The 26,519-nt window shown below is 40.0% G+C and overlaps 1 protein-coding gene across 1 annotated transcript; it reads left to right on the top strand.

Moving 5' to 3' along the window:
- Window positions 1-10,879: 10,879 nt before the first annotated feature.
- LOC149812714 (oligopeptide transporter 5-like) lies at window positions 10,880-25,177 on the top strand. The gene is made up of 7 exons (XM_089991602.1): window positions 10,880-11,032; window positions 13,987-14,426; window positions 18,405-18,502; window positions 19,682-20,254; window positions 21,158-21,416; window positions 23,685-23,867; window positions 24,434-25,177. The coding sequence occupies exons 1-7, from the start codon at window positions 10,951-10,953 to the stop codon at window positions 25,052-25,054; spliced, it is 2,256 nt and encodes a 751-aa protein (XP_089847728.1). The 5' UTR covers window positions 10,880-10,950; the 3' UTR covers window positions 25,055-25,177.
- Window positions 25,178-26,519: the final 1,342 nt, after the last annotated feature.

The raw sequence follows: 26,519 nt of genomic DNA, 5'->3' as shown, positions 1-26,519 counted from the left end.
AAATTAAGAACATAGTGCTCTCTCATCTAAAGAAGACCCCAGTATTTTCTTTCATTCTAATCATTTATGTGATGTTTGTCAATGAGCAAAACAAACTCAACTTTTCTTTCTGGTTATATTCATTGTGATATTTGGGGTGGATATGTCACTTCATGAGACGTATACTATTTTTTACTATCATTGAAGATTTTTCTCGATGCACATGGCTCTATTTAATGCACTATAACTATTTAATGCACTATAAATGTAAAGCTTATTTTTTTTAACAAAATTTTATGTTATGGTTAGGACCCAATTTAATTGTCAAGTACAATGGATTTGTAGAGACAATGGTATTGAATTTTTGGCACACTCAACATAACTTTTTTAATGAAAATGACATTGATCATCAATGCACTTATGTGAGAACTCCCCAACAAAATGACATGGCTGAACGAAAGCCCATACGAGGTGGCTCGTGCTTTACGATTCCAAGCCAACTTGCCAATTACGTTTTGGGGAGAGTATATTCTTACCATCACCTATCTCATCAATCGTATGCATACCCTTATTTTTTTAAAAAAAACACCCTATGAAGTCATGTTTAAATCTAAGCCCAAATATGAACACCTTTGTGTTTTGGGTTGCCTATGTTATGCTCTTGACTTGAATTCATCCCGTGATAAATTTTTTCCACGAGTTAAATGTTGTGTAATCATTGGGTACCCATTCAACTAACATGTTTATCATGTTTGTGACATTGATAATCACAACATCTTTACCAACCGCGATGTCACTTTTCATGAACATTGTTTTTCCTATCAAAACGAGCCACCCTCAAGTTTGTGTGATATTGTCATACCTCAACTCATTGTGGATTCCTCATGTGCGCCATTACAGGAATGTCACCATTCACAAGAGCCAACACAACCCTTAGAACCACCATAAATTGTTAACCATGTTCCTAAAAATACATTATCAAACATGTTAGCCTTCAAAATTTCCTCAGAAAATTAGCATAGACGTCCGAATGATCTCATACTTGACCCACCTATCTTACGGATTATGTCTATTCATTGGCCTCCATTCATCCTACATGGACTTTGCTAAGCGACATCCATCAGAGGTAAACCCTACCCCATTGACAACTTTATGCCATCATATAAAATTTTCACAAGTCATTTTGCCTTCATGTCTTGAGCCTAATAGCTTTGCTGAAAAGATCAGTTGTTCATAATGGAGAGAGGCCATGGCTATAGAGATTAGGGCACTTGAGGAAAATAGAATGTGGTCTATAGTGTCACTTCCCTCTAACAAGAGATCCATTGACTGCAAATGAGTCTACAAAATCAAACATCAGGTGGACGGATCCATCAAAAGGTACAAGGTGTAGCTCATTGTGAAAGGTTATACACAAATTGAAGGCTTTGATTATCATGAGACCTTCGCACTCATAGCCTACCACCATGTATTGTTTGTTGACACATCCACTCAAGGATGGAACCTCCATCAATTAGACATCAACAAAGCTTTTTACATGGAGACCTCCATAAATAGGTTTATATGGATTTACTACCCTATCTACCTCAAAAGGGGGAGCACCAAGTATGTCAGTTAAACAATTCTCTCTATGAGTTGAAACAGTCCTCACAGAACTGGTTCAACAAATTATCACTTCCCTTCAAAATGGCAGAGTTTAAGCAATCCAATGCAGACTACACATTATTTACTCGACAAGCAAAATCCAGTTTCACTACAATGTTAGTTTATGTGGATGATATTATCATTGCTGAAAATGACTCACACCTCATCCATTTTATTGAAAGATTTTCAAAATGCCCGATTTCATCTCAAAGATCTAGGTCATCTCAAGTATTTTTTGGGTATCGAGGTTGCCCATTCACCAACAAGAATATTTTTCTTGATGGCCACCATAGAAATACAAAAACATATCACCTACTTCCTACAATCTGGCCTGATCCTTGGGGTCTCTGCAGAATCAACAGCCACAGCTGCGCAGTGTCCGGTAGAAATTCCAACAACTGTCATATTCAAAGCATCCTGGCCATTCATGTTCCCACCCATTTGTACATGTGATCCGAACCATATGCATTCGGTTGGACGGCCAAGATCAACATATGATCCGATGACATCACCTGCCATAGGATAGAACCCTTTTTCATGTGATTGTCCCTGGCTATATCAGCCATGAGCTAAGATATCATTGGAACCCTACCTAAATGAGGCTCGTCGAACTTTTGTTTTTTATTGCCAACTACTTGGTTTGGGTTTCTTTTGGCGTGAGCTCCTTGCTGAACTGCATGGTTGTCATGGGCATGAAAGAGATCTTTAGAGAGAGAGAGAGAGAGAGAGAGAGAGAGAGAGAGAGAGAGAGAAAAATAGTTGTCAGAGCTTTAATTAACTACTTTTCACATTAGATTGATTTGGGTATATATAGAGACTCGATCATCCGGTCCCCTAGCTATTTTGTTAGGGTCATGTAAAAAATCATAATACACTCAATGTGAACCATTAGATGTGTTTATCATTGTTTATTTATTAACAAACAAGTGTCATTTCAAATTGCTTTGCATCAAAATTGTGAATATTTTATCATCAAAATTTACTACAATATCAATCTATTTATTTTTTACCTTTTTAAAATACATATATGAAAAAAGATGTTTAATCAAATACATGTTCTCTATTGTGTAAACAATGATAAACACATCTAATAGTTAAGATTGAGGGTGATTGCTGTGAAAGATCTTTAGCCACTTTTGATGACGAAATTCCTTGCCAAAGCCGATAATTTCTGGGTATGATCATCGGTACCCACCAGTGAAAGGTACCTGCACACCCAGTGGGAATCGAACTTGGGACAAAGGGGTCAATGCCTTTAACTTTTGCAGTTCTTTTTCGATATATATATTTTTCAAAGCAAGTTATTTTTCGATATAACCATCCCCTAATTTTGATCGGATGGTCAGGAACCAACTTAGCAGTATCCTTTTCATTTGTGAAACTTCTAATCTTTTTTTATTGTTTAAAAAAACTGTAAAACTTTTAATGTAAAAGAACCAATAAAATAGAAAAAAAACTTTCATGATCCAATCGAGAACTATCTAAGCACGAAAATGACTATCAGAAATTGTTGCAACATTAGAAACCTTTCTATTTAAGATAAAAAACAATCCTTGATAAACACCTCACTGCCATGCCATTCTCTTCATGCGTGCATGAAAACAAAATCTACAGCAAAAAAATACAGAAACAGGAGAGAATAGAATATCTCACCGATTTTCTTGTCATCATTAACTTTCTTTGCTACTTCCTCTTCGTCACTCTGGAAAACTTCAGCGATCTCTAAGCCACTCATCTCTCTCTCTCTCTCTCTCTCTCTCTCTCTCTCTCTCTCTTCCCTAAATGATAGCAAATGCTCTATTACTATGTTCAATGTTCAGTATCCTATGCTTGCAGCGGGTCAACGGATTTTCAATTGTGCAATCTCTGAGTTGCCGATGACGTATTTGGGCCTGCCGTTACAAGTGAAGCGCCTATCTTCCGCTGCTTGGGCTCCAACTATTCAAAAAGTGAAAAACAAGCTTTTTTCGTGGCAGGTGTCTTATCTCTCCATTGCTGGCCGTCTGACTTTAATCAGACATGTTCTTTCTTCTATCCCTGAATTCTTCATGTCAATGTTCGTGATGCCGGTGGGCGTGGAGAAGCAGATTTGTCGTTTAATGACGGATTTTCTTTGGTCTGGGTGTCAGCTTAAGAGTAAGCGCCATTTGGTTGGTTGGCGAACGTTGGTGTTACCTAAGCGTATGGCTGGCTTAGGTGTTTTTGCTCCAAGACAGAGGAGTATTGCTCTTGTGGCCAAGCAATGTTGAATGGCCCATCAACCAGGTTCTCCTTGTGCTCGTTTGCTTCATGCTAAATATGGTGCTCCTGATTTATCTAACTTTCGTCATGGAACCCGGGGGCTGGCGATCTCGCACTTGCGAAGCATGTGGCTGAGAGCCTTATCGTCCTTCAGAGATCAAATTGGGGATACAGGTAATTATGATCAGTGGTTGCATTGGGCTATTGCACCAAATGGTGCGTTCCACACCCATAAAGTGTATAGATCGTTGCTCCCCCCAGAGGCAGATTGGTTCCCTGAGTGTGCGTTATGGGGTAAGGGCCCTACCCCAAGATCTCAGGTCTTGGCTTGGTTAATTTTGCATGATAGGGTTCAGACTCACAGTTATTTAAAGAAGTTGGGCTTTCAGTTCCCAAGTTGGTGTGTGCTGTGTCAAGCTGCTGAAGAAACTACTTTTCATTTATTCTGGTCCTGCCCAATCTTCGTGGCCCTATTTAATAGCACGTGGAGATCTCCGAACGTAATTGTTAAAGAGGAGTCTTTTGCGCTTGATCTGCTCCTAGGCCCTATTGAAATTAGACGTTGCAAGCGGTGGAGACTGATCTGGAAGACATGGTTGCTTACTACTTGGTGGTTTGTTTGGATGGCACGCAATGATGCTACTTTCCGTCAAATTCCGGTCATCCTTAACAATCTTGTCCATAAAATCTTGGTTGATGTATACGCGATTCTACGTATGCATCTTAGAGACCTCTCCTTCCGTCTGAACAACGTTCACTCATCGGTGGTTCCTTCTTTTCCAGAGGATCCTGGTTGAGCTTGGCTTTGTTGTTTGTTGCTAGCTGGCTGTAGTTTCTTTTCCTTTTGCTTTTGTTTTTCTATATTTTAGTTTTGTTTTCTATTTTGTTGGGTTCAACATTTTGTTGATCTTCATGTGTGATAATGTTGATCCTCTTTCGGCTCTCTCTCTCTCTCTCTCTCTCTCTCTCTCTCTCTCTCTCTCTCTCTCTCTCTCTCTCTCTCTCTCTCTCCTGAGTACTTAAATATCTTCCCTTTGGGAGCAATGCTCTCTCTCTCTCTCTCAATCTCTTCCTCTTGAGAGTATCTCTGAGGAGGAAACAGAGGAAGAGAAACGTACTCTAAATCTCTTCCTCTTGAGAGAAATGCTCTCTCTCTCTCAGCTCATATATATTAGGGATGAATTGTTTAGATTCGATTGAGGATTTACTTCATGGGTGAAATCCAACTTTTTTGACTTGGCAAACAGATTTCTTCTGGCGTCATCTTCTCAATTACCGTTGTTACCTTCTAGTTACTGAGGTGGAATTGATGTTGGTTGGATCGGATCTGGTAGACCCAAACATGAATCTGGTCTGGAATTTAACCCTAAACCCAGCCAAACGTGGATCAGATTTGGGCTCAGTTTTGGTATAATTTTAATTTGAAACGCACTTTTAGCTATTCAGATTCAGAATAAGCTGGCCAAGTTTTTTTTTTTTTAAGGCAAGCTGGGGTTAGGCACACCTCTACCAGATAGGGATTCGAACCTGGGCCTTTAGTTTGGCACAGGACCCCGCTTACCACATGGGATACCACCTCGGTGGTAAGCTGGCCTAGTTTTACTGAGACAACACATGAGGTCTAAAATTAGCTCCAAACCTGAATTGATAATACAGGTTCGTTATCAATGTGGGCACTAGAGTATGGATCCCATCATTTGACATATATACCACTTGAAGTTGGATCTGATCTAAACGCATTTTGCGTTTTGCATATGGAATTTAATGGTTATTTACAAAAATATATCTTATATTTATTTGTAATTCAAATTCATACTTAAAAGCCTTACACTTCCAACTCAAATCCAATTTTATCTTCGGTTATCCAAACTCACTAATGGTAAATGAAATTCCTTTAACGGTAGTAAATACCAAACACTTTGTCCCAGGTTCGAATCTCCCAACGGTGTACCGGTGCCTATAACTGGTAGGCTCGGTAAGGACTTGGTTAGGGGTGTCAACGGGTTGGGTTTTACCTGGACCTGACCCAAACCAAACCGTGTAGGGTCCGGGTATGGTGATAAATAATAAGACCTAGCTCCAGACCCAATGGTCTGATTAATACATGGACCTGGTTATAGTTTGTAAAATTTTATACCCGACCCGAGTTCCAATTAAGACCCACAAATTTTCAATATAACAATGATAAAAAAATGGTTTTACCGGGTCTGGTTCATGTAGAACTTATCGGGTTCGGGTATGGGTGTCTTTATAGTGGGCTTGATTAAACTTGGGTCTGAACCTGATACTATACCCAAAAACCGTGTCCAAATCTGGTTTCACCTGGCTCCGAACCAAACCCGACCCGTTGACACACCTTGGTTCTCAGTGACCCCACCCAGGGTTTATTTTCTAAAAAGGTGGGACCATTAAGTGACCCGGTTCCTTGTCAAAAAAAAAAAGTACACCAATTTGGCTCATTTTACCTCATTTCTCTCTCTGGGTACACCTCACCTCAGTGCAAAACGGGCCCGATCCATTTGTTTTTTAAAGAGTGGATTTAGCTTCAGTTATGTATCTGATGAATCTGTGGAGGTAACCACTAACCAGGCCGGACTCGGTTTGGATCTAGGCATTACTGGATCCAATTTAATCAGATCCATACATATCAGATTCACATTAGGAATCGGGATGGGGAAAGATACTACGGAATCTGAATATAATTAAATAGGATATAAATAAATAATGGTAACGATTCTGACGAGTCAACTCTCAAAGTCTATATGAGAAGGACAAGATCGTCATAGAGACATTTTGGTGACATTGAAGGCTATTTTCTACGTGGTGGGGCCCGCACACGCCAGGGTCACTTTCGTTTCACACCTCGTCCCCTTGACTTCATCTCTTGGTCTTCTTCTCATTTTTGAAAAATTTATAAGAACACACCTAACTATCTGCTTATTCACAAACAAAGCCTAACTTTTGAGATATTACACTCACACCTAAATTTTGAGAATTATTTTGTTAATTAGGCATGTATTAATAATAACTCAAAAGTTACGTGTGTTTGTCAATAAATCAAAAGATAGGCATGTTTTTTCAAAAATTTTTTAGGGCAAAGATGTAGATGATACTTAGGGCACGTTTGGAAGCCAGAAAGACGTAGGAAAAATGATGCAAAATAAAAAATTGTAACGAATTTTTTGACACTGACTTTTTCGCTAAGAGTTTCTTTCTAAAAAGTATATTTTTTTACAGTAAACATTGCTCCATGGGGGTGATGGAGGAATATTTCCTACCAAGAGAAAATTTATATTTACACTCCCTACCTCACATCTCACCACCACCCACCATCTCAATATCATCACCACCATCTTCCTCCTCCTCTCTTTCGTTTTTTCATATTTTTTTTACTTTTTATGGAAAACTTCTCATATCAAAAACTCTCATTGTCCAAACTTTCTTTTCCTATGAAAATTTTTCTCTCTTCAAAACCGCTCGTAGGGCAATTTTAAAAGTGAGAAAGATGTAGAAAAAATGATTCAAAATGAAAACTTAGTATGATATTTCTTACCCTTTCAAACGATAGAAAATTTCTCGCCAAAAGATTTTTTCTAAAAAGTAACTATTTCTGCGGAAAACCTCGAGGCAGCATGTATTTTGGCATGCCCGTCGGGGGTTTTCTGCATAAACAACGGCTTTCGCTGTTTGATTCGTCACTGGGACCTTGTGAAAACACACGCCCGTCTGTGCATTTTTGCGGAAAACACCCATTTTTAGTGACACAAACGTACCCTTAGAGACGTTTTAATGACAATTGAAGGCCATTTTCTATTTGTTTTCAAAGAGTTGATTGAAAGTCAGCCCAATGCAACGTGTGGCCGGGCTTCAATAACATCTATTAGAGTCAAATCACAGTATTTACTCTGACACTCATGCACATTTTGCAGTGTTTTGTGGCCATTTTTTTTTTGAATTTTGCTGCAGTATTTACCATCTCTGTCCATGTCGGCATAGGCTTACCCTTCAACCTCAGAGAATCGCCAAACTTTGGCTTAGGCAGGAGGGTGACGACCATGGGATTTGAACCTAGACCACAGGAATATGCATTCTCTCTTATATTATAAAGTTTTATCACTCTTGATGTTCCCTTGCGACTTACATTGTACAGTTGCGCTTAGAGTACTTGCATTATTCTATTATAATTAACCTTGTGAAAAGATGATCCATCCCTAACCAAAGATTACAGATGTTTTGGTATTTTTTCTTTTCGCGCTTACAACCCGAAGAAACTGCACCCAACACAAAGACCCTGATCGCATTAGTTCAGTCTGTCATGCTTAGGCTACCTAAAATCAGGTGCCTAAATCATAGACCATGAAGAGAGCCTGGATTCGAAATTAGTTAACCATGTGCTGGAGAATGAATCTAGGTTTGAACACAAATCACATGGAGTTAAGCACGAATCTAGGTTTGAACACAAATCACATGGAGTTAAGCATGAATCTAGGTTCTAACTTTTGTTCATATTGAAGCAATGACCGAGGATGTGGGTATGGATTGTAATATGGACCAAAGTGGAACCCAAGTTGGATCAGCATTTGAAAAAAGTTGTGGATTATCTAGTTCCACGTTGTGCATTTGCATTTTGAATGACACAAGTCTGACGTAGGGGTGAAATGGGTCAGATTCAGTCCAGATCTTGATAGATCCAAATCTGAAATGTAAACAATAAATATGAATCCAAATCCAGATCCAAAGAGGTAAGATTGAATCCAAAATCGAAACACATGTGGTAATATTGGACCCAGAAAAATAGAACAAAAACAAGCTATTGGAATGCTAAAAAAAAGACAACCGGTCCAGATTTTTATTCGGATCAACTCTAGATGCGACTTAAAATGCTCGAATCTGATCTAAATCCCAAAGTAATCCGAATCTGATACTAATGCACATTCAGATTTTACTTAAAGGATCCATATCCGAAAATAACATGTCGAACACAGATCAGATATCTGACCATATCTGATCCGTTTTCAGCCCTAGTTTCATGCAGAGATCCATGCGGACATGGATCAAGGTGTGTGGCCCACAATAAAACTGAGTCCATTGAGAGTTCCAGGGATAGGAGATCCTTGGATCTCAAATCTCTAGGGAACTGAGATCCTTGGATCTGAGATCCAAGGCTCTCGAACGTGACCACCTGATACCTTCGAATGCATCCAAGATCCTCGACATCGCGAATCAATGTTAGATCGGAGATCCTCGAAGCAACGCAGGTCCATGGATTTCGGGTCTGATTCGGGAGGTGTAGTGTTTGGGACTAGAAAGCTACCAACATGAGATCCTAGAATCTCAGATCCGAGTGGAATCCAAGAATCTCATTGGACCCTACTTTGGACCAGAAAATGATTGATATGGGGATCCCAATACAGCCTGTCAATGTGAACCCCAGTTTTGTAAATGGACCAGCTGCATTTGGCAGATAAAGTTGTCCATGTTCACAAGGCTTGAGTGGTGTAGCACATGCGATGACGGTTGAAAGAGTCAGAGCAGATAAGATTAAGAAACTTTTCAAAAAAATGCACCTAAAATTTAGCATTAATCAAAATGTCACCTATTTTTTTTTTTTTGAAAAAGCACCTAAAAATAAAAAAAATAAAAACAGAAGTTTACTACAGTCAATAGGAGTGTCAACAGGTCGGGTTTGGTTTGGATCCAAGTAAAACTAAACCCAAACTAGATTTGAGATTATGGTATTGGGTTCGGACCCAAATCTAATCGGACTCACCATAAGAGAAATCACACTTGGATCCTATAAGAATTCCATGAACCAAACCCAGACCATATCCCATAAAATAATGCTTTTTATATTTTTTTACATCGAAAATTTGCGGATCTTAATAGGAACTCAGGTCGAGACTAGGTCTGGTATGAAATTTCACAAACCATACCTAGCTCCATATATTAACCCCACCCTTCGGGTTTGACCCAAATTCTAATTGGACCTTGTTTATCACCAAACCCTAGCCCTGTAGGGTATGATACGGGTCGGGGTCGGGTAAAACCCGACCCATTAATAACCCTAACAGTCAAATACAATTTTAAATTACCATTATACCCTCAACATCATATTTTAAAAAATGCATTACAAAGAGAGTTTTTTAAGGGTTAATTAGTAAACTAACTATCTTAACTCATCTTGAGTTAGTGATAACCTAATTAGTTAAATGGATGAAAGTTTGTTTTTCTATGAACCGAGCAAAAAAATAGGTGCTTTTTCAAATAAATTTAAAAATTAGGTGGTTTTTTATTAATGGCTAAACTTTAATCCCTTTTTGAAAATTTTCAAGAAAGAGAAGTAAAATACGGTAAGGCTCCTACTAGGGTCAGCTATTTACATCCAACCGCCCAACTTTTTAGATTTGTCTAACTCCCCTGTCTTCCGCTAACAACAGTTTAAAGCAGGAATTGAGCGGCAGTCGTTTTCTCGTGAGAAATTTAATATTTTTTCATTTTTTCTTTCTTTTTTTGAGCAACATATTGGAAATTTTTGTTGGAATAAAAAATTTTAAGAAGAGAGAAGTAAAAGGAATGAAAAAAAAATCAAAACAGTAAAATATTAAAAATAGTTTTTATTGATTAAATTTTATAAAAAAATCGGATCCTCACGTCTTATTTGAACACAAATATTACAATATTTTCAAGATATTGCGACATTTCAACTGTTGCAGACAAAACACCATGAATATTTATTTTTGGTGATATTTTCAAGAAAATTTTGGTGATATTTGTCTTAATGGTTGAAAGGGACGCTTCGTCCTAAACTCACTAAGCCAAACATTGTTTTGTCAAACAAAGCAACTGATGAGATGCTTTCAATATTTTAATCGTTCACCATTTAGCAAAAAAGTTATTTCTCCACAAGGGACTAAATTTCATCTTTTGAATAAAGTAATTTTAATATTTTAATACATCTTTATGGTAAATATGAAGACCCCAATAGAGAAGCTATGGTGTCTTCCTTATAATAGTATTTGCCTTGCCTCTTGCTAGAGAGAGAGAGAGAGAGAGAGAGAGAGTTGTTGGGATCTTGTATCTGATCAGATGAGTGGTTCAGGGGCCACTGATCCATCAGCAAGGGATGGGGATCACCTGCCGGAGAAGCTCAAGGAAGCCAAGGAAACGGGTGAGTTCTTAATTAGTTTCTTTCTTCTCTTTTTGTGTTGGTTTTTCCTTGTGAATGTTCTGTTGGTGGTGTTCTATGGATACAAGTAAGGGAATTAATTATGAGGCAGTGAATGATTTAGATGGGCCATTTTTCAGGCAACTTTACCATAAGGCACTTTAGATCTGTGTCTGCAACTTCTTCTTTTTTTGAGATGTGTCTGCAACTTCTTGTTCTACTGTTTCTTTGGGCATTGAATTGCTGAAACAGTGACTACACTCTTTTTTTTAGATGTGTCTGCAACTTCTTGTTCTACTGTTTCTTTGTGTGTTGAACACATCCAACAAGAACTCATTTTTGGATTCTCTGTCACATGAATGCTCTCTCTCTCTCTCTCTCTCTCTCTCTCTCTCTCTCTCTCTCTCTCTCTCTCTGTGGTTGTCTGTTGGGGATGACCACCACTAAGACTCCAACTCGGGGTCACGGTAAAAAAATGCACCCCATATTTTGAATATAACGTGAATGTAAGGCGATATTTTTCAAATGCTACTAAAAATGAGATATTTAAAAGAAAAGGATTACTTACACTTTAGTTTTGCTTTAAGACTTCTTTCTCATTTTAATATTATTTGTATGTTTATTACATCTATATCATAAATATTTTATATTTTTATGTACTTGTTTTTTCACATTTTTTTAATAAATTAAAACTTTGAAAATATTGCGATATTTTCCTGAGATCAAGATTCGTGATTACGCTTGAGATTAACATTTCCTGTTCAGTGGGTGAGATTCCTGTGGCCAAGCAATTTCCTTCGTCATCCTTTTGGTGTTTGGCCTTTTCATAATGACGACTAGGGGGGGTGGGGGGAGCGGGACTAGGGATGGCAGTGGACCGGGGGAAAGCGGGGCCTCGCCCCGTTTGGACCGGGGATGAAGGGTATGAAACGGGGATGGAGGCGGGGGTGGAGGATAAAATCCATCCCCGCGCGGGGGTGGAGGATAAAATTTTGAGGCGGGGCGGGGGTGGAAACCTTGTCCCCCGCCCCGCCCCGCCCCGCCCCACTGCCATCCCTAGGCGGGACTTATCACTTTTATAAAATACTATGATTGGTGCATACTTTTTAGTCTCCCTCTCTACCATTTGTTTATTATATAATACCATAAAAAGAATTTTTTTATTAAATGCATTTTTTCTCTTTTTGTTTCCAGCTATTATTTTATTGGCACCAAATAATTTACTCTCTCTCTCATTTTTATTGGGCCTTGTCCTCGATACAGTTGGATTCTACGAGTCCATGTCATTCATTGTTTACCACTTTGTGGTCTAATTTAAGTGATTCCCCACGTTCCTGATGCGGCTCCTGTAAGGTGACACACGATTGATGGAGAGAGGGTGTTGCGTGTTCTCTCCCGAACATGCACTGTAGCTACAGTGCGTGTTCGGGTCCGTGTGGTGCTCAATCAGGTTTACAGGGATGTCATGTACCTGCAGGTGGGTGTACGGTGGATGTCATACACCCATGGGCATGTATATGGTGCGTGTATGGCATTTTCGTACACCTGAGCACTACACGACGCTCAGTCGGATCCTTGAACACGCACGGAGGCGCTTACAACTTGCCCCAATTGATGTGGTTCGGCCAAAGGCCTATGTTTACAGGAGGATCAAAGATTTTCACTATATCAAATACAAAAGTAGATGACGGTACTCTTTTTTTGCAAAAAATCTTAAAGCAGTAAATAATGCTCAAACTCATAAAATAAGTTAGCTTAACAAGAAAAACCCTTAAGAAGTATTTACGGTTGGGTGTGAGAAGAGGAGAAGAGAGAATTCAAATAATGAAAAATAATGGGGACCACTCCTTTTTGAAGTATATTTGGATTTGATGATGTAGAATAGTCCCATATTGAAGAGTGGAAGGTCTTACACTTGTTTCAAAGAACAAGGGAGTGGGATGACTACCACAAACACGCGTGTGCACCCGCCCATCGGGCTGGGTCGGGTCGGGTAATTGGCCATTTATGACCATATCCAATTAGAGTTCAATGATCTTTTTTGCCCCGATTTTGTCTTTATTTAGATTGGATAATGGGTTAAGAGAATGGATAACGGATAGATCCGTTATCGGGTCACGACCCCTCGTCTTCTGTAAAGGGCCTCTTCCACGTTTTTATAACCGTTCGTGGGTTATAAAAACGGGGTTAGGGCTGGGGTTACGGATACAGAGGAAGTCGCCTGACTCTTCATTTTCTCTTTTCGAGAGGTTGTTTTTGAAGGATGATCTACCGTCAGATTGCACCGATCTGGATCGTCAAGGCTATTGTATCTTGGGAGAAGGACGTCGGACCCTATTTGCACCGTATGTGGGAACAAATCTTCTTTAAGGGAAGTACTTTCGTACGCCTTAGCTTATTACATAATATTAACATATTTCTGTTGTTTCTATTATGTTTTATGCATCTGTTTGAATTCTGGTATTATATGAAAATCGACATGTTTGCTCCTTGTTCATGTTTCAATCAACTGTTAATCTTGATTACCATGTTGATTCATATCCTGATTTATGTCATGATGTTAATTGTGAAACGATGTGATCTGAAATATGATCCAACATTTACATGGCCTTGTTAGCAAGTTACTTGTGTCAGGATTGTAACATGGAATTCAAGGCACATCTCAACATTCTATGACAGCCTAGCCATCCAACGGAATGTATCCTGGTCGTTCACATTCTTGCCCATTTGTCCATATGATCTTAGCCATGCAGATCTATTTGCTTGGATGGCTAGGATCATTTAAGTAAGATCCTTTTACTACGAAAAAAAAGGAAAAATATCATCTCTTCTACTACTGGTTAATCTCATCCCATTGAGCTTAAAGGATCCCCTGTTGGCTGTGTACATACAAAAGCTAGGGACTACATTAACGCAAAATTCTCAATATAAACGTGAAAGTGGTTACTTTTATTCAGATGAATTGGAAAATTCCCCAATTGAGCAAGTCCGGCTAACGGTTCCGACCACTGACGATCCATCGTTGCCGTCTCTGACGTTCCGGACATGGATCCTAGGCTTGATCTCATGTGCATTGCTAGCCTTCTTGAACCAGTTTTTCGGCTACAGGCAGAATCCACTCTACATATCATCCATCTCGGCGCAGATCGTAGTCCTGCCGCTAGGAAAGCTCATGGCAGCGACGCTTCCGCCGAAGCCGATCGGAATCCCAGGGACCAACTGGAAGTTCTCATTGAATCCAGGCCCGTTCAACATCAAAGAGCATGTCTTGATCACCATATTTGCCAACTCAGGCTCCAACTCTGTATACGCTGTGAATATCATCACCATAGTAAAAGCCTTTTACCACAGAGAGCTGCATCCACTCGCTGCATATTTGTTATCACTGACAACACAGGTGAGTTTTTCACTTTTACCTTTCCCTAGCCTTTTATTAGTTGCACCTTCATTTTTTATTTTACATATATTATTTGCTCTTATATATATATATATATATATATATATATATATATATATATATATATATATATATATATATATATATATATATATATATATATTGTTCACATAGTATACCATCGAGTACTAGGAAATTTTAAACGCTTTGAGCTTTGAATCTTACTGTCATTCAAACGTACATACAAGACCATAGAGATGGTAGTGGACCGGGGCGGGGACAAGGTCTCTCCTCGCCCTGTCTCAAAATCCTACCTCCATCCCCGCACGGGTTTTGATTTTAACCTTCATCACCGTCTTCATCCCCCTTTCATGTGGGGCAAGGTGGGGCGGGACCCCATTTATCTTCGCTCCACTGCCATCTCTAAAGAAGGATCAGAGACGGGGCGGGGCAGGGCAAGGCGGCGAGCAAGGACAGGGATGGGGCGGGGCGGAGGAAAGTGTAAGTCCATCCCCGCACGGAGCGAGGCAGGGGGGGCACGTTTCCTCCCGTTCCACTGCCATCCCTGTGAGACCATGCTGACAATTTTCAGTAAATTACAAAAAGAGCAGCCAAACTTGCTGCCTGCTGCCTGTTTTAAAAAGTACTACCACCCAACTTTTTTTAATTGCACTTAAATGACTTGTTTTCTGTTGCCTTTGTATTCATTTAATGGTTCATAACTTAGTCAAATAGATGTGCTAAAATGCTATCTACATATATTTTGATTGTAGGTGATCTGATTCATTTATAAAAGTCAAAAAGTTACTTCAACCCCTGGGGGTGCTGGAGTTTTCTACACTTTATTTTTTTAAATTCTTATCATCAGAATATTTAGAAAAGAAAATACTGGAATTTCTACTCTCTTTTTTTTGTATTCTTTTTATGATGAAGAACCCTTGCCGAAGCCAGGGAAAACCCTGAGTGAGGCCCCACGACCATCCTGCTTTGGGTAGCCCACCTCTAAAAGTTACCAACACACCCGTGTGCCAGCAGGGTTTGATCCAGGGTCTTGAATCATGTGCTAAGTTGTTTGTAACTAATATTTTTACATTTAGATTAGATCCCAGCTTTAGATTACTGAGTGTGGCTCATCCCCTATATCATCTCCATCTTGGATTCAAGTTGTTTTGATCAAATCTGGCCACTTTTCTGGATTCCGCATGGTCAATTTGATAGGAATCAACTCTTGTTCTATTTAAATTTTTGTAAAAAAAAAAAATGTGATTTTTTAAATCAACAAAATTTGGTGTTTTTATAGTCATTGATCTTTGAATCACCAGAAATTCCTACACACAGGTCAGATTCGGGCGATTCGAATGCCGATATTAACTAAATGGACCATGTAGATCACATCTAAGAGGTCAGACTAGATCAAAACAACTTGCATCAATGAGATTCCAAAATGAGATATGACAATAGGGATAACATAAGGGATGAGTGGGATCGAGTTAGAGTGATCTATGATTGACTTCAGAAGCCCTTACCTCAGACAAACCGCGATCTCATCTTGGGGGTCTAAGGTTCCCTGTTTGAGTCGAGCACAGATCAGGTGCAATGTAATTGCACATTTTTCATGTGCTACTGCACCTTATCACCCACCATCTGCTGTTGAGCCCCGCAGCTCCTAAAGACGGTGTACTATGAGGTGCAGCAGCACGCTCAAAGTGTGCAATCATATTGCACTTGATCCTTACACATTTGAATCGAGGTCAGATCTAGCATGGGCCCAAGGCCAAACTCAATCTCCTACATTGGCCCAAGGGTTTTATGAAACCGGTGATCTGGATTCCTATTACCTACAACTACTACTCTACCGCTTGGGTATGGATTCGGGTACTCAATTTGTGAGATCCACTTTCACATCCCATCATCAAGGATTGGTGATAAAAAGATTGAGATTTACCATTGTCTTGCATCACATTTTCAAGAAATTAATGGTTATAAAGCCTTTTGACATTATACAAACACTCCATGAAGGGACCTAAATCGGGTCCGGTTTATCAATATCCAAACAGTAAAAGGGGTCATCAAAGTCAAAGATGTCCTTTTTTTTTTTTAAGATTAGGGATGGTCCACTACATGGGAAGAAAAGTGACCTACATCACTACCATAGTGCCGTATGTCCTATCGTTTAGCAATTATTGTCATATTGTTTAAAAATTGTTGTTTCTTGTATTCATATGCTTAATTAAGCTGTGTCAACGGGTCAGGATTGGTTCTCACTGAGGTGGAGCCAGACCCAGGCCTGATTTGAAATGATGGTACCGGGTCTGAACCCAAGTCCAATCGAACCCACTATAAGAGAAACCATACCTAGATCCTATAAGGATTACATGAACCAGACCCGAACCATAACTGATAAAATAAATTTTTTTTACATTGAAAATTTGTGGATCTTACTCGAAACTCGGGTCGGGGCCTTGGGTCTGGAATGAAATTTCGTAAACCATACCGGACTCTATATATTAATCAGACCCTTCGGGTCTGACCTGGATTTCAATCGGACCTTCTCATTTATTACCAAACCCTAACCCTATAGGGTTTGGTACGGGTCAGGTCGGGTCCGGTTCAAACCCGACCCATTGACACCCTTATGCAAAATATCTTTGGGGGAGGAGAGAGACGGTGAATCATGAGATGCATGTGTTGCTCTGATTGCCTTTCCTAAATTCAAGGTGTGCCTAAGACTAAACCGTTAGCCAGTCATATAAAAAAGAAACTTTTGCACACTCTCTCTCTCTCTCTCTCTCTCTCTCTCTCTCTCTCTCTCTCTATATATATATATATATATATATATATATATATATATATATATATATATATATATATATATATGACATGCATATTGTGATAATGATGATAAAGATAGCTGACTAAAATAAATGGGCTAGAATATTTTTTGCCCAAAAGGTGCAACCATAACAGCATTACCACATGACCTTGGTGAGCTAGTGGCAACAGGTTTTGTCTCCTAGGTATTTATGTTCACTTCAATATCACGGGGATCTTTTAATCTAGGGAAATTTTCACTTAGGTCGAACCTTGTGCTCGTTATTCCAAAACCGGGCCTGATATTTTTGAATTTCCTGATATAGGCCTCTATTTTCTTGAAAACTGCCAAACAATTGGTACCATATTAGTTATTCATTCAGGTTATATTATAAATCAAATTATAATAATATCTTTCATAATCAAATTTCAAAATTTTTGCTGTTTTTCTTTCTTATAATGATGAATTAGTATTTTTTTTTAATTTCAAAGGTCTATACAAGAAACAACAACAAAAAATGTCCTCTATGATTGGTGTCCTTATTCTAAGAAAAGTGAAAGCTCATTTTGGGATTAGGGGCAAGAGGCCGGCCCCTAATGGGATTTTTTGTTTTTATTTATTTTTGTTTTGTTATGGTCTTTTGTGTATATAAGTACGTAAGTGTATGTGCTAGTGTATATATTATAAAAAAAGTTTGCTTGTATCAGAAAATCTTTGAAAACATGACTTTAGCATGTAATATCAGGTAAAAAGTAGGTCTACAGAAAATAACCGTTAATAAAAAAAAAATTGAAAAGTAATGGATGATAGCAACATCTTGTCATAGTCGAATTTAATTATTTTTTTGTATCAAATAAATTGTTACTTCTGTCTGTTGAAAAAATAAATAAATTCAACTCTTACGAGATGTTGCTATCATCAATTAGTTTTTATTAGCTCTATAAAATAAATCGTTACTTATGGTAGGAGCAGTCGGTGCACGTCACCTTGTGTTGAGACGTCACGAGTTCAAATTGTTGCAAAACTGGTGGGGTCTCATTAACCCCAGCTTGCCTTTATTAAAAAAAAAACGTTACTTATGTAACATGGTCTTGCGAGCCATGCTCTCTCTCTCTCTCTCTCTCTCTCTCTCTCTCTCTTAATTGTGAACATGCTTGCAACTGCAGATGATGGGATATGGGTGGGCCGGTCTCTTTCGCAAGTATCTTGTGGACTCTCCCTACATGTGGTGGCCCGCTAACCTTGTTCAAGTTTCTTTGTTCAGGTTCTCTCTCTCTCCTCAGTATCAAGGGTTGGGTTTACCCGAATCCGACCCTTACCAAACCCTATAGAGTTCGGGTGATAAATAAGTGGACCTGATTAAGACCCGAGTCAAGACCCAAAAGTCTGATTAATACATGGAGCCAGGTATAGTTTGCGAAAATTTATACCAGTCTGGGGCCCGACCTGAGTTTCAATTAAGACTTGCAATTTTTTAATGTAAAAATGATTAAAAAATTATTATTTTATCAGGTATGTTTTGGGTCTGATTCATGTAGTTCTTATCAGGTCCAGAGATGGTTTCTCTTATGGTGGGTCCTATAAGACCCAAGTCCAGACCCGATTTCACTGACCAAAACCGGGGGGTCATGTCTGGTTTCACCAGGTTCCTAACCCAACCCAACCCAACCCAACCCAACCCGTTGACACCTCTCTCTCATCTAGTAAAGGTAAGACGATTTATGAATGCAGCATATTGAATGGCCCCAACTTCATGGCAGTGAAATCCCCGCACGGGTTTTGATTTTAACCTTCATCACCGTCTTCATCCCCCTTTCATGTGGGGCAAGGGGGGGCGGGAACCCATTTATCTTCGCTCCACTGCCATCTCTAAAGAAGGATCAGAGACGGGGCGGGGCAGGGCAAGGCGGCGAGCAAGGACAGGGATGGGGCGGGGCCGAGGAAAGTGTAAGTCCATCCCCGCACGGAGCGAGGCAGGGCGGGCACGTTTCCTCCCATTCCACTAGGGGTGGCAAAACCTGACACGACCCGCCAACCCGACCCGCCAACCCGCCTCTTAGACGGGTTCGGGTTAGGCTTAAGCCAACCCGTTTAATAAACGGGTCGACCCGCGTAACCCGCCTCTCATCTAGTAAAGGTAAGACGATTTATGAATGCAGCATATTGAATGGCCCAAACTTCATGGCAGTATTTTAAGTGGGGTTGCATCATCAACACATGCAACTCACATCTTTAAGTGCAAGGTCATGGATTCTATGATATGGCATATGATAAAATTCTATCATATATATTAAAAAATGACACAAAGCCTGTCTCTTCCAAGCTGCCATCACATCAGACAAGTATCAATCTTTCTAACTGTGTATGATAGAATCCTGTCATATTCGGTAGGACGAATCCTTCATGCTCTCAACTTAACTGTCTCTGCTTTCTTTTCCCACAGAGCCTTGCATGAGAAGGAGGTGAGGGGCAAGCATGGCACCACCAGGCTCCAGTTCTTCCTCATGGTCTTCGTCTGCAGCTACTGCTACTACATCGTCCCCAACTACCTCTTCCCTTCCATCACTGCTATGTCCTTCGTATGCTGGATCTGGAAGAGCTCCGTCACCGCGCAGCAGATTGGCTCTGGCCTCTCTGGCCTCGGCATCGGCTCTTTCGCCCTCGACTGGTCCACAGTTGCCGGATTTCTTGGCAGCCCGCTTGCCACCCCCGGCTTCGCCGTCCTCAACGTCATGGCCGGCTTCTTCCTCATCGTTTATGTCATACTCCCCATCATGTACTGGACCAACACTTACCATGCCAAGCGCTTCCCCATCTTCTCCTCCCATGTCTTCGACCAGTGGGGCAAGCCCTACAACATCTCCCGGATACTTAACAAGAAGACCTTCGAAATCGACCATGCCGGGTACAAGGACTACAGCCAGATCCATCTGAGCATCTTCTTTGCCTTTGCATACGGCCTCAGCTTCGCCACTGTCGCGGCCACCCTCTCCCATGTGGCTCTCTTTCATGGAAAGTAAGTCATGCTTAACTCCTGTTTTTTTTTTTTTTTTTGAAAGGCAAGCCCCACTGGTAGTCATGCTTAACTCCTCCATTACAAATATTAATGGTATTATGAAAATATCATGATTTTATTGCTGTATAATCCCAAAATTATCTCGATATCTTAAAATTTTGTGTATCTTGAAAATATCATGATATTATGAAGATATTAATTTCATCGTAAACACTTTTAGATTAATGACATTGTTCACATAGCACCGTGTTCCCACCAACTCCTCGTTCCTTGGACCTTGGTTCATGAAGACGATGCAAATGGATCAGATTCGGTCATGCTTCCAATACGATACCGAGTTGTTGGTTGATATGGATCTTAACATAAAACCTTATTTGCATTCATATGATCATATCAAGTTTGGGCCTATATATATATATATATATATATATATATATATGTGTGTGTGTGTGTGTGTGTGTTCAAATGTGGACTAATCCTATCGTGTGCACTTTTTTACATGTGAAACTCTTGTTTCCTACAATTTTCTTACGAGATTCATGATTGCCATATAATTTCGGATTCAGTTCTCAACTTTTTGTTGGAATCTAGATTGATTAATCTAGACTTGTATTTAGATTTGTTTCTTAAAATTCTGGTTTGAATTCAGTAGTTATAACATGATCCGGAGAGTATCCAACATGTTTGCACCCTGCCCAGTGCTGTCAAACGCTCGAGTCCGGTTCCTGATAAGACCCAAATGGAAAATGCAGATCCAGACCCGTATCCAGCGGTTTACTCACTAGGAATCAGGCTTTCCTAGTCACATGATACCCAAACAACAACATGAATTCCTCATGGTTCAAGTTCAAGAATTGCCGAAAATCATCAGAAACTAAACATGATTTCGCGTTATACATGCAGGTCGATCTGGCGCCAAACCAAACAGGCATTCACCGATCGCGTTGGCGACATTCACACAAGGTTGATGAAGAAGAACTACGCCGTCGTGCCGGAGTGGTGGTTCGTACTGGTCCTGCTTTGCATGATTGGTCTTGCTTTCCTTGCCTGCTTAGGGTTTGGGGGCCAACTGCAGCTCCCATGGTGGGGAATTCTCCTTGCTTGTGCTGTTGCCTTCATCTTCACCCTCCCCATTGGCATCATCCAAGCGACCACTAATCAGGTAAAGTATGCTATCAAGAGATAGGGTTGTCAATGGATCAGGTGTGACCCGATCCAGATCCATATTAGATCCGGTAGGACTTGGGTTTGGCAATAAAGAAAGAGATCTGATTAACTATGCAGGTCAGACTCATAGGATGCAATTGAAATACCGAACGAGGTATAGATTATGAAATTTCAAGGCATTGGATCTGACCACAGTTCCAATTGAGTACCCACAAGTTTATAAAAACCATAAAAGAACGTCATTTTATTGGGTCTTCTCCAGGTCTGTTGGTGTTTTCATATGAAATCTGAGTATGCTTTTACCTGTAGGTCCAGTCAGATCCTGACCCAGACCCAGTACTAGTACCTCAAAGTCTGATTCAGGCACTACAAAAAAATTGTTAATTAGCGACGGAAATTTGCGACAGATTTTTTCCGTCGCAAATTAGCGACAGATTAGCTAGAGAAAACTTTTTCATGAATCCGTCGCTAATTAGCGACGGATTAGCGATGAAAGTTGTTTCGTCGCTAATTAGCGACAGATTAACGACAACAATTTTTCGTCGCTAATTCTCAATACAAGAAAACCATTTTAGCCAGGGAATTTTTCCGTCGCTAATTAGCGACGGAAAAATTCCCTCACTAAATCCCTCGCTAATTTTCGATTTAAACTGAACGCGAAATTTTCCCTCTCTCCCCATTCGAAATTTAAATCGACCGCGCACGATTTAAACCACTTTCTCCCCGTCGAAGAGCGCGTTGGAGAGCATGACGGCGACGAGGCAGTTTCACGGAGGACGGCAACGACGGAGGATGGCGACGACTTCGGAGGACGCAGTTTCATGGAGGACGACGACGACGGAGGACGGCGAGGACTTCGGAGGACGGCGACGCCGGAGGACGGCGATGACTTCGGAGGACACAGTTTCACGGAGGACGGCGACGACGACGACGGAGGACGGCGACGACGAAGGACGGCGACGACTTCGGAGGACACCGTTTCACGGAGGATGGCGACGAGGCTGAGCGATCACTGGAGGATGGCGACGCCGGAGAGCACCGGTTCACGGAGGATGATACAAGTCCGGCGACGAGGCAGAGCGATCATTCTGTGCAATGCCTGTCGGGTGCGGTATAAGTCCGGCTTATTGCCGCCGGAATACCGCCCGACAGGGATCAATTTTTTTTTAATTTTTTTTTAAAATGTAGCGACAGATTAGCGACGGATAATGTCCGTCGCTAATCTGTCACAAATTAGCGACGAAATTAACGGCAGATAAGTTTTTCGCTAATTAGCAAGCAAAAATTCGCGATGGCCTCTATCCTACACGAGTGCAACCTTCTTTGCCAAACTTGTGTCGCCCTTGTACTATTGAGTCTATATATAGCCCAGCTTGGTCAGCCAATATGTTCTGCAATAGCCAAAGGGTCACAACTTGGGCTACCCATACTGGTGATTCAATTGAATCTGGTATAATCCAGATCATGCCTTGACCTGAAACTGAATCCCAAATTCTAAGCAATAGACCTGAATTTGGATCTGGATCAGATCAATAAAGTTGACTAGTAGAGTCTTAGACAAACTTTGACTGTAACTGGAGACTAACAAGTTTTTTACATGCAAAAAGTACAAATGAATCGGACTTAATATTGATTGGAGAAAATGTAAAAATCTGAAATAAAATGTGATCGAAATCCAAATCGAAAAATAAAAGAAAAGTCTGTTCGGTTGTATCCTGACCTAATCAGATTAATGGCTCGGTTATTATTTTGAAATCCATATTCTAGTATAATGTATAGGATCTTGATTAGAGTTGCACCAAACCTGATCCATTTGCATTCCTAGACCAGGCTCACTACTAAAACGGGCTCAGAAGCTTGGCAAGAGTGACAATCCTAGCCAATGTTGTGGATTGGCAGAACCAATTTGAGCTCTACTAGATTAATCTAGGTCAAACATGATCTTAACTTCTTCTTCACCAACTGCACATTGGCTGGCCTCCGATCGGTAAAACCCTTGAGGTCCCATGCATCTTCGATCTTGCGGAAAGAAACACCACCCATGGGTTTTAAACTTGTGACATCCCGTCAACTAGGTGACATGACATTCACAAGTCACCCCTACCAGATGAGTGAAGCCCTTGTGGGCGACATAAACATAAGTTAATAGTGATTAGTTGTTTGTTGTCTCAGTAAAGATGCTGCTCTTTCTTCCTTTTTTTCTTTTCTTTTCTTTTTTTTTGTTTTTTTTTTCATTGATCTGATGTAAGGAATGCTGGTGCAGCAACCTGGCTTGAATGTGATAACGGAGTTGATCATAGGGTACATATATCCGGGCAGGCCTCTTGCCAATGTGGCCTTCAAAACATATGGCTACATCAGCATGACCCAAGCCCTCATGTTCCTTTCAGACTTCAAGCTAGGCCATTACATGAAGATTCCACCGAGGTCTATGTTCGTTGTTCAGGTTCTCTCTCTCTCTCTCTCTCTCTCTCTCTCTCTCTCTCTCTCTCTCTCTCTCTCTAGCTAAACAATTTTATCACATAACCATCCTAACCACTTCCCAAAAAATGTCTGATTTTTTTGTAGATCAAATGTTACTGATATGATCTACATGATTTGTTTAGTAGAAAACTTGTTTCGAATCATGTGGTTATGACAAGTAATTATTTTTTTAAAGGGGTCCACAAATCAACGGCCCACAATGTTTCAAAATTTCATAACTCAAAAGATTACATCTTTACATCAGAAAAGCACGATCCAAGGTTTGATCCTTAGCGAACAAACCATACTGAACGCATCTGTGTGGTTAGATTGAGTCGATAGAACTTGCACCTATGATTTCTAGCTCATTAGTTTTGTACTTTCATTAATAACCGATGTTTGCTCATATATATATATATATATATATATATATATATATATATATATATATATATATATATATATATATATATATATATATATATATATATATATATATTCTTGACTGCATAGGACGCTAACCTTGTTGGCCTGGGTCCTGTTGCACAGCTTGTTGGCACAGTTGTTGCATCATCGGTTTACTTTGGCACAGCATGGTGGCTGCTCTCAACAATCCCCAACATCTGCAACACTGCCCTCCTCTCTCCATCAAGCCCATGGACATGTCCAGGTGATGATGTGTTCTACAATGCCTCCATCATATGGGGTGTGGCCGGCCCGCTCCGGATGTTCGGCCGCTTAGGAGTCTACACCAAGCAGAACTGGTGGTTCCTAATCGGCTTGCTCGCGCCCGTGCCAGTGTGGGTGTGCTCACTCCTGTTTCCGAAAATCAAGTGGATCAGGCTCATCAACATGCCGATTTTGATTGGTGCAACCGGTATGATGCCGCCGGCGAGGGCAGTCAACTACTTGGCCTGGGGGACAGTTGGAGTGTTGTTCAACTTTGTGGTGTATAGGAAGTACAAGGGATGGTGGGCTAGGCACAATTATGTGCTATCTGGTGGGCTGGATGCAGGGGTGGCTTTCTCTGCTGTACTCACCTACTTTGCTCTACAATATAAGTCCATCTTTGGGATTCAGTGGTGGGGTGCAGAGTTGGGTGACCACTGCCCTCTAGCACGCTGCCCTACTGAGCCTGGGATTGTGGCCAAGGGTTGTCCTGTCTTTTGAGCTTAGGATACGGGCCTTGTATGAATAAGTAGTACTCAGCTTTGCTAAAGCTATAGGGGGCTGTTGATATCAATGTTTCAAAGAATGATTTCTATTGTGATGGAAAATTATTAAGATTGATAATTATGAATGTATTGATGCTTGCTATACCCTATTTTCTCTATATACACACCTATGTCACACACACACACACTATTCTACTCTTAGAGTGTGTTTGACTGTGGTGATAAAAAGTTATCACTGGAGATCATTTTATCCGGAGGAAGAAGTCGCGGGGTACTTTTCTCAACGGGAAGAAAAGTCTCCGGCCGACACAGAAGGTGGGGAGGTTTTTCTTCCCTGTTTGATAAGGTGTGTGGGCCCCACGCAAAAAAGTTTCGGCACCATGGAAGGTTCTCATAGTGAAAATTTGCCCTGAAACATGGTATATACATACTACATTTCTATATCACAGGTTTCATTCCCTCAAAAGATCATTATGGTAACCTCCTGATTCAGAGTCACTGATTTCTTCCTCTCCTATCTTTAGGACAATTTGTCCAGTTCAAACTTGTGAGAAAACAAGCTAGTCTTGAACAAGCTGTTCTTAACCAGTTTTTATTCTGTGTTTGAGCTGACAGGGCAATTTTTCCTGAACAAATAAATCTTTGTTTGACTTAACAGAACACAAGAAAATTTTGTTAGAAAAATTAAAGCTTGCCACATGGCTGCATAATTTTGAAGCTTTGGTTTTCCAAAGACACCATGGTAATCAAGCCATTCCTATTTGTTCACCTAATGCAAAACACTATAGGGTATTTTGCCCTGATTTACCGTTGCCAAAAGCTTCTTATATAGGTGGGAAGCCCACTTTTCTAAAACGCGCCTTGGAATCACTCCTTTCTTTCAAAACTTGATGAGAATCTCGATGCTCACATGCTTCTCCTATGCTTTTTACACGCTTCATTTATTTTTCTTATATGTTCTTTCATTGTATTTTTCATGTTTTTATGTGTTTACTCTCACACTTCTCACTCACTTCCATTTGTTTTCTCTAAATTGATAGTCATCATTTTTTAAATTTTGTTAAAAATTTAATTCTTATACTAAAAAATCATGAAATTTAAGAATAGTCACTTTTATTTTAGCTTTTATTTGTGTTTTATTTTGATTTTCATTCAATTCTTATATTTTTTTTATTCTTCACTTCTCGCTTCCTATACATTTTAAAATGCATCGCATTTCACTTCAGCTTCCTAATCTGACACCCTTGATTTTGCCTCTCCAACACCTAAATTTTTGTTCATTATGGCCATGAAATGGAAAGATTTTAATTCACTTGGAAAAATATTTCATTCAAAAACAATGAAAGCATAGAAAGTATGATCATATAGCATTCTTGAAATATTTCTGAATTAATTAGAAACCTTCTGGCAAATGACTTGAAATAATTCATAACACACTTCCAACAAAATAACAAAAAAAT

The sequence above is a fragment of the Nuphar pumila genome, chromosome 16 (genome assembly GCF_984573655.1).
Source record: "Nuphar pumila chromosome 16, dmNupPumi1.hap1.1, whole genome shotgun sequence".
Classification (NCBI taxonomy): domain Eukaryota; kingdom Viridiplantae; phylum Streptophyta; class Magnoliopsida; order Nymphaeales; family Nymphaeaceae; genus Nuphar; species Nuphar pumila.
This window is presented reverse-complemented; position numbering and strand designations above follow the sequence as displayed.

Coding starts and splice junctions, on each gene's coding strand:
- LOC149812714 (XM_089991602.1), top strand. CDS start 10,951: ATGAGTGGTTCAGGGGCCACTGATCCATCAGCAAGGGATGGGGATCAC. Junction 20,255..21,157: donor GTGGCTCTCTTTCATGGAAA/GTAAGTCATGCT, acceptor TTATACATGCAG/GTCGATCTGGCGCCAAACCA. Junction 21,417..23,684: donor TCCAAGCGACCACTAATCAG/GTAAAGTATGCT, acceptor ATGCTGGTGCAG/CAACCTGGCTTGAATGTGAT.